At 46.1% G+C, this 7,952-nt stretch overlaps 1 protein-coding gene across 1 annotated transcript; it reads left to right on the forward strand.

Moving 5' to 3' along the window:
* Positions 1 to 776: 776 nt before the first annotated feature.
* On the forward strand, positions 777 to 3,030 carry cstpp1 (centriolar satellite-associated tubulin polyglutamylase complex regulator 1). The gene is made up of 9 exons (XM_033968497.2): positions 777 to 958; positions 1,238 to 1,340; positions 1,412 to 1,542; positions 1,720 to 1,804; positions 1,909 to 1,994; positions 2,111 to 2,318; positions 2,410 to 2,519; positions 2,703 to 2,766; positions 2,848 to 3,030. The coding sequence occupies exons 1-9, from the start codon at positions 916 to 918 to the stop codon at positions 3,014 to 3,016; spliced, it is 999 nt and encodes a 332-aa protein (XP_033824388.1). The 5' UTR covers positions 777 to 915; the 3' UTR covers positions 3,017 to 3,030.
* Positions 3,031 to 7,952: the final 4,922 nt, after the last annotated feature.

Genomic DNA, 7,952 nt, shown 5'->3' on the forward strand with positions numbered 1-7,952 from the left:
CGTTACCTTTAGTAAATTTATGAAAAGTCTCCAAGGGCGGTGAGGCGGAGACTGGGCCACCACCCTGATAACAGCGTTTCTATGGTCACTTAGACACACCGCTGCATAAAATTCACTGTAGGGGTTAATACAAAACAAAGATAAAATATAATAGCAGTAAATATTGACTTATATCCATAATATCACAAGCAAAGCATTTACTTCACACACTGAAGCAGTTTAAGTGCTTCCTTATTTCACCCTGCACTTAAATCTGATTGGGTGTATTTAAACTGAACCCCTCCCCTTCATTATAAATACATTTTCCCATTGGCTTACACCAGTAAATTAATGAATGGCCTACAAGTATACCGAATAACACAGACAAACTCAAAATGTTACTTTGAGGTAGGCCTAAATGTAACCAGATCTATACCTTTTCCTCTGATGATCTATTCTAAAGTTGCTGTAGAAAAACTGTGCTCTATAGACTACATTATTCATAATGATTTATTTATTTATTTATTTTTGTAGGTTATTAGATTTCCCCTTTTATTCTTGTACTGCTAGGCTGCACTTTGGTGTTGAAACAATGCGATTATTAAGCAAAATCTTACACATCATACAGCATATAGCAGTCTACTACTGTACTGTACATTTTACACGTGCTAAAAACTTCAATTAATATTTATCGAGATTTCAAATAATAAAATGCGGAACCATTGCACGCGGTTGTTTGGGGATGCTCTTTAATGTAACTCAAAACATCCCTTGTTTCCTAGCAACCTCTCCACCATCTCAAGAGAATGAATGGTACCTAGCTAGAGCTGTCGCGATAAACAATCAAATCAGCTCAGTTACGACTTTAATTTGTTGTACAGGGATTATTTATGATACTAAATAATCTATGCGTATTTTTAAATCTGGACCACCAAAATGAGTCGCTTTAATTCCACGGTTCCAGTCGAAGAATATCTCGGTAAGTTATCTTAGTAGACATTTTGGCTAGCTACTTGAACAGCCACAACAGCGTTTGTAGTTTGGGGATGTCGGATTTTACGAGAACATTACATTTATGTTGTTGTTCAATTTATATTGTGTATGTATGTATGTACGGCGACCTTGAGAGCCTTGAAAGGCGCCTAACAAATAAAATGTATTATTATTATTATTATTTAGGCAATGAAAGATTTGGAATTTGTACTTATAACGTATACGATAAATGTGCTATTATTATTATTATTATCTTACATTCCAGCGGACAGTAATGTGATGTTCTACTTATGTGATGCTGTGACCCAACTTTTAGAACATAAAGAAGAATACACCCAATTTGGTATGATCCGTTATTTTGCTGAATAGTAAGTATAAAATGCAAGCAGCACAAATTTTGTAAGGTCATTCTGGTAATATTTCTAAAATATGTGTACAGTTTCAGCAGTGTGAAGAACAGCAACCACATACTCTTCAGAGAATATAGCTATGTAAAGGCTACTTCTCACAACAGAACATCTTTCATCAGAGTATTCTGGAGATGCTACAGGCAGATTGGGAAGAGCGGTGGTGAGCAACAAGCTCTGCTGTTCTATTTAACATTTGCCATAGTTACATGCTATAAATGTATAATAAACCTCAATGAATGTTGAATAATGTGAATTTCTATGAACGCCTATGACTTATGCTTATCTTTGAAATGTGAATTTGCCATCTTACTCTCTTATGTTTAATTATGATTTTCAGATCTACTCTCTATGCTGGAGTACAGGTCCTTGCTACAGTTACTGTGTCCTGACTTTCCCATGGAGGTAGTGCAATGTGCAGCCCGGTGAGCATGTTGACAGAGCTCTCATTATACTCTTACATAAGAATCACTAGTAACATGTGCCACAATATAACACTGATTCTGCTCACATCTGTCCTGCTTTGAAGGACTGTCCTGATGGATGATGCCTTAGATTGCCTGATGTCCTTTTCTGACTTTCTCTTTGCCTTCCAACTACAATTGTACTACCAAGGTATTTCCGGGTTTAGTTTGTACATGCTGCTTATTTAAATTTTAGTGTTAATGACAACAAATGTTTATGCATGTTTTGCGATACATTTGCAATTTGTTTGTGTGTGCGTTGTGTAGAGTTTCTGGAAAGCATTCTGGAGATTTATCAAGATTTGCTTGCTGGAAAGAGCCCTAACACAGTTATTGTCCCCACCTCCACGCCCATTGAACAGCTCCCTCCTGTGGCTGCAGAAGAGAACGACAAAGAGGAGCAGCAGCAGGATGGAGTTGAGACGTCAACTCTGGCACAATGTATAGAGGCCTTCTGTGACCGCTTCAAACACAAGTAATGAAGCTACCTATACCAGTGTAGTTCTGCATTTGTATGTAAACCATATTGCAATTAGAGGTGTTCATGTGTTTTCTTTGTATTTTAGTTATCCTCCTAGGTCTTGTATGAGAGACATCCTGAAACAAAATGACAAAGTGTCATACTACAGCTTTCTTATGAGCTTGGCAAAACATGAAACTGTCAACCAAACAATTGGTAAGCTGTATGCTTCATGAAGTAAGATTATCTATATCTTTTCATGAACACAGTTGCCTCTGTTAGCCATCAAAAACATCTACTTCTGTCCATGATATATTTTAACAATTGTATTTTAGCTTGCTATGGTTAAATCTACATGAGTTGTTCTATGGTATAAGCTCTCATTTTCTCTGTATTCAGGAGCACTACCAAGCAAAGCCGAGCTGCTCATTGACCCAGAAATGGACCAAGAATTAGACAAATTGTAAGAGCCACTCAGTTATAATCTTATATCAAGTTCATTCAACATCACCAGTATGTTATTTATGATTATGTTATCTTCTAGAATTGCACAGATCTCGGTGAGCCCAGGCAGTAACAGCAGCAGCAGTGCAGTGGGGGCCCTGAAGGAAGCCCAGAGGAAAGCCTCTCCTCGAAGGAACATTCACCACAAAAGAAGGATGGAGGTGGAGAGTGACGGCTCCACAGAAGAGACTGACTCCTCTGAAAACTGAACTTACGCCTTTAATGTTTTTATTGAGAGAGTGAGAGCAACTATTATATAAAACATGCCATTATTTAAATGTTGTCTTGTCAAGTAAACGGCTCTTCTTTATTTATTATTTGTTGTTTTTTTGTCCTAGAAAATTTACCTCTGGGTTACTCATCTCATGCACATAACTGTATTTAAAAGTACTGTACATATGATGTATTTATTAATATGGAATAAATTAAATTTACAAACTATAAAAAGTGTAGTGATACTACTTGAACTCTCCCAAAAACTATGATTTCTCATGTCACTGGGCTCACCTTGGTCTTTTGCCTTGTGAAACAAAGGAACAGAGGACAAAACTTTGATTTCATTCATAAAAATGCTATTTTTGACATGTGATAATTGTGAACAATCATTCACATGGAACCGCACTGTGGATATGTCTCATTTTACGTTTTACCTATATCTTTGTAATATGACTACAATTGTTACATTTGCTACATTCAAGTTAGCAAAGTAATATTTTATTTTAAACAGGGCTTAAAATTAGGCTGATCTATGTAAGACACGCCTATGAATCTGCATAGGGTACACCTCCCACTGAGACCAATGAGATAAAAAATCTGTGATATCCAAACTCACTGATTGGCTGGCTTTCATCACGATCCTCATAGGATTCCCAGGTGCTATGTCAAGATGCACCCCACCCCTTGGTCCAATCCTCACCTTTGAGCCCAACAGAGTGAGTCAAGGGAGACCAGCTAAAGACAGATGAAGATACAGATGAAGAAGATAAGGAGATGTCTTCAACCAAAAAAGGAGGTACTATTCCCAATTTGGATTAATTAGTTGCCTAATTAAATCTAATATGTTGTCGTTCCAATTACAATAGTGTTTACTCTAAGAAAGAATCCAAGGTTTCATGCAACTTCTGGCAAAATAATATTTTTTTTCCTTTTTATCCTAAATGCTCTCTATTTTTGTTGATTTTGACCAACAGATTACACAAAAGGGGCGGGTGCAAAGAGATCCGGGCGGCAGTCGAAGGCGGGGACCTCGAGGACCGGATCTCCGGACATGGAGACTAGCTCTGGGGACGTGGAACGTCACCTCGCTGGGGGGGAAGAAGCCTGAGCTTGTGCGGGAGGTTGAGCGTTACCGGCTAGATATAGTCGGCCTCACCTCCACGCACAGCTCGGGCTCTGGAACCCAACTTCTTGAGAGGGGTTGGACTCTCCATTTCTCTGGCATTGCCCGCGGGGAGCGGCGGCGAGCTGGTGTGGGCTTGCTCATTGCCCCACAGCTCAGCCGCTGCGTGTTGGGGTTCACTCCGGTGAACGAGAGGGTCGCGTCCCTGCGCCTTCGGGTCGGGGACAGGTCTCTCACTGTTGTGTCGGCCTACGGGCCAAACAGCAGTGCAGAGTACCCGGCCTTCTTGGAGTCCCTGGGAGGGGTACTAGACAGTGCACCAACCGGGGACTCCGTTGTTCTCCTGGGGGACTTCAACGCCCATGTGGGTAACGACAGTGACACCTGGAGGGGCGTGATTGGGAGGAACGGCCTCCCCGATCTGAACCCGAGCGGTGTTTTGTTATTGGACTTCTGTGCTAGTCACAGCTTGTCCATAACAAACACCATGTTCGAGCACAAGGGTGTCCATCGGTGCACATGGCACCAGGACACTCTAGGTCGGAGGTCGATGATCGACTTTGTTGTCGTGTCATCTGACCTCCGACCACGTGTCTTGGACACTCGGGTGAAGAGAGGGGCTGAGCTGTCAACTGATCACCACCTGGTGGTGAGTTGGATCCGCTGGCGGAGGAGGAAGCCGGACAGACCTGGCAGACCCAAGCGCATTGTGAGGGTCTGCTGGGAACGTCTGGCGGAGCCCTCTGTCAGGGGGGTCTTCAACTCCCACCTCCGGGAGAGCTTCTCCCTGATTCCGGGGGAGGTTGGAGACATGGACTCCGAGTGGGCCATGTTCTCCACCTCTATTGTCGATGCGGCTGCTCGTAGCTGTGGTCGTAAGGTCTGTGGTGCTTGTCGCGGCGGCAATCCCCGAACCCGGTGGTGGACACCGGAAGTAAGGGATGCCGTCAAGCTGAAGAAGGAGTCCTATCAAGCCTTGTTGGCTCGTGGGACTCCTGAGGCAGCTGATGAGTACCGGCGGGCCAAGCGTGCCGCGGCTCGGGCAGTCACAGAGGCAAAAACTCGGGGTTGGGAGGAGTTCGGAGAGGCCATGGAGAAGGACTATCGGACGGCCTCAAAGAGATTCGGGTAAACCGTCCGACGCCTCAGGAGGGGGAAGCAGTGCTTTACCAACACTGTATACAGTGCGGGTGGAGAGCTGCTGACCTCGACTGGGGATGTTGTCGGGCGGTGGAAGGAATACTTTGAAGATCTCCTCAATCCCACTGTCACGTCTTCCGAGGAGGAAGCAGAAACTGGGGACTCAGATGCGGACTCGTCCATCACCCTGGCTGAAGTCACTGAGGTGGTTGGCAAGCTCCTCGGTGGCAAGGCTCCGGGGGTGGACGAGATCCGTCCTGAGTACCTCAAGTCTCTGGATGTTGTGGGGCTGTCTTGGCTGACACGTCCGTCACCCTGGCTGAAGTCACTGAGGTGGTTGGCAAGCTCCTCGGTGGCAAGGCTCCGGGGGTGGACGAGATCCGTCCTGAGTACCTCAAGTCTCTGGATGTTGTGGGGCTGTCTTGGCTGACACGTCTCTGCAACATCGCGTGGCGGTCGGGGACAGTGCCTGTGGAATGGCAGACCGGGGTGGTGGTCCCTCTGTATAAGAAGGGGGACCGGAGGGTGTGTTCCAATTACAGGGGAATCACACTCCTCAGCCTTCCCGGTAAGGTCTATTCCAGGGTACTGGAGAGGAGAATCCGACCGATAGTCGAACCTCAGATTCAGGAGGAGCAGTGTGGTTTTCGTCCTGGTCGTGGAACACTGGACCAGCTCTATACTCTTCATCGGGTCCTCGAGGGCTCATGGGAGTATGCCCAACCAGTCCACATGTGTTTTGTGGATCTGGAGAAGGCATTCGACCGTGTCCCTCGTGGTGTCCTTTGGGGGGTGCTCTGGGAGTATGGGGTCCGGGGCTCTTTGCTAAGGGCTGTCCGGTCCCTGTATGACCGGAGCAGGAGCTGTGTTCGCATTGCCGGCAGTAAGTCAGACCTGTTCCCGGTGCATGTTGGACTCCGCCAGGGCTGCCCTTTGTCACCGGTTCTGTTCATTATATTTATGGACAGAATTTCTAGGCGCAGCCAGGGGCCGGAGGGGGTCTGGTTTGGGAACCACAGGATTTCATCTCTGCTGTTTGCGGATGATGTTGTCCTGATGGCTTCTTCGAGCCAGGACCTGCAGCAGGCACTGGGGCGGTTTGCAGCCGAGTGTGAAGCGGCTGGGATGAGAATCAGCTCCTCCAAATCCGAGGCCATGGTTCTCGACCGGAAAAAGGTGGTTTGCTCTCTCCGGGTGGGTGGTGAGTCTCTGCCCCAAGTGGAGGAGTTCAAGTATCTCGGGGTCTTGTTCACGAGTGAGGGAAGGATGGAGCGGGAGATTGACAGGCGGATCGGTGCAGCGTCTGCAGTGATGCGGTCGCTGTATCGGTCCGTTGTGGTAAAGAAGGAGCTGAGCTGGAAGGCGAAGCTCTCTATTTACCGGTCAATCTACGTTCCTACCCTCACCTATGGTCATGAGCTCTGGGTAATGACCGAAAGGACAAGATCGCGGATACAAGCGGCTGAAATGGGTTTCCTCCGCAGAGTGGCCGGGCGCACCCTTAGGGATAGGGTGAGGAGCTCGGTCACACGGGAGGAGCTCGGAGTAGAGCCGCTGCTCCTACACGTTGAGAGGAACCAGTTGAGGTGGCTCGGGCATCTGCTCAGAATGCCTCCTGGACACCTCCCTAGGGAGGTGTTCTGGGCATGTCCCACCGGGAAGAGGCCCCGGGGAAGACCCAGGACACGCTGGAGGGACTATGTCTCTCGGCTGGCCTGGGAACGCCTTGGGGTCTCACCGGAGGAGCTGGAGGACGTGTCCGGGGTGAGGGAAGTCTGGGAGTCCCTGCTTAGACTGCTGCCCCCGCGACCCGGCTCCGGATAAGCGGAAGAAAATGGATGGATGGATGGATGGATAGATTACACAAAACAATTTTGTTCTTAAAGGGATTTTTAGAGATAAATGACTGGGTTCCTGTATCAGAACTTCAGAGAAAGACACAGAGAGAGAGAGAGAGAGAGAGAGAGAGAGAGAGAGAGATAGGAACATCTTTTGTTGAACTTAAGAAATTCTGGTGCCCCATTTATTCAAATCAAAATTAAAACTTTACACACACATGCACACACACACACACACACACACTTCTTTGTGTAACATGGGAAAGTCAAAGGAAATCAACCAAGATATCAGGAAGAGAATTGCAGACTTGTACCCATCTCGTTCATCCTTGGTGCAATTTCCAAATGCCTGAAGGTGCCACGTTCATCTGTTCAAACTATTATATGCAAGTATTAACACCATGGGAATGTCCAGCCATCATACCACTCAGGAAAGAGACGGGTGTCGTGCCCCAGAGATGAGTGCTGTGGTATGAAATGTGCATATCAACCAAAGAACATAAGCAAAAGACCTTGTGAAGATGCTGCTGAAGCTGGTAAGAGTGTGTTATTATCCACAGTGAAACAAATACTGTACTGACATGGGAAGAAGCCACTACTCCAAAAGAAACATAAAAAGAAAGATTAGTTTGAAAATGCACACAGGGACAAAGACCCAAATTTTTGGAAAGGAAACTAAAATTGAACTGCTTGGCCATAATGAGCCAATGAGATTACAAGCCTGAGAACACCATCCCAACTGTGAAATACAGGGGTGGCAGCATCATGTTGTGGGGTTGTTTTGCTGCAGGAGGGACTGGTGCACTTCACAAAATAGATGGCATCATG

The sequence above is a fragment of the Periophthalmus magnuspinnatus genome, chromosome 6, assembly GCF_009829125.3.
Source record: "Periophthalmus magnuspinnatus isolate fPerMag1 chromosome 6, fPerMag1.2.pri, whole genome shotgun sequence".
NCBI lineage: Eukaryota > Metazoa > Chordata > Actinopteri > Gobiiformes > Gobiidae > Periophthalmus > Periophthalmus magnuspinnatus.

Bases quoted from the DNA above. Each gene is read 5' to 3' on its own strand.
- cstpp1 (XM_033968497.2), top strand. From the start codon at position 916: ATGAGTCGCTTTAATTCCACGGTTCCAGTCGAAGAATATCTCG. The intron at 1,543-1,719 runs GTGAGCAACAAG...TATGATTTTCAG, and splicing joins GCAGATTGGGAAGAGCGGTG to ATCTACTCTCTATGCTGGAG. The intron at 2,319-2,409 runs GTAATGAAGCTA...TTTGTATTTTAG, and splicing joins TGTGACCGCTTCAAACACAA to TTATCCTCCTAGGTCTTGTA.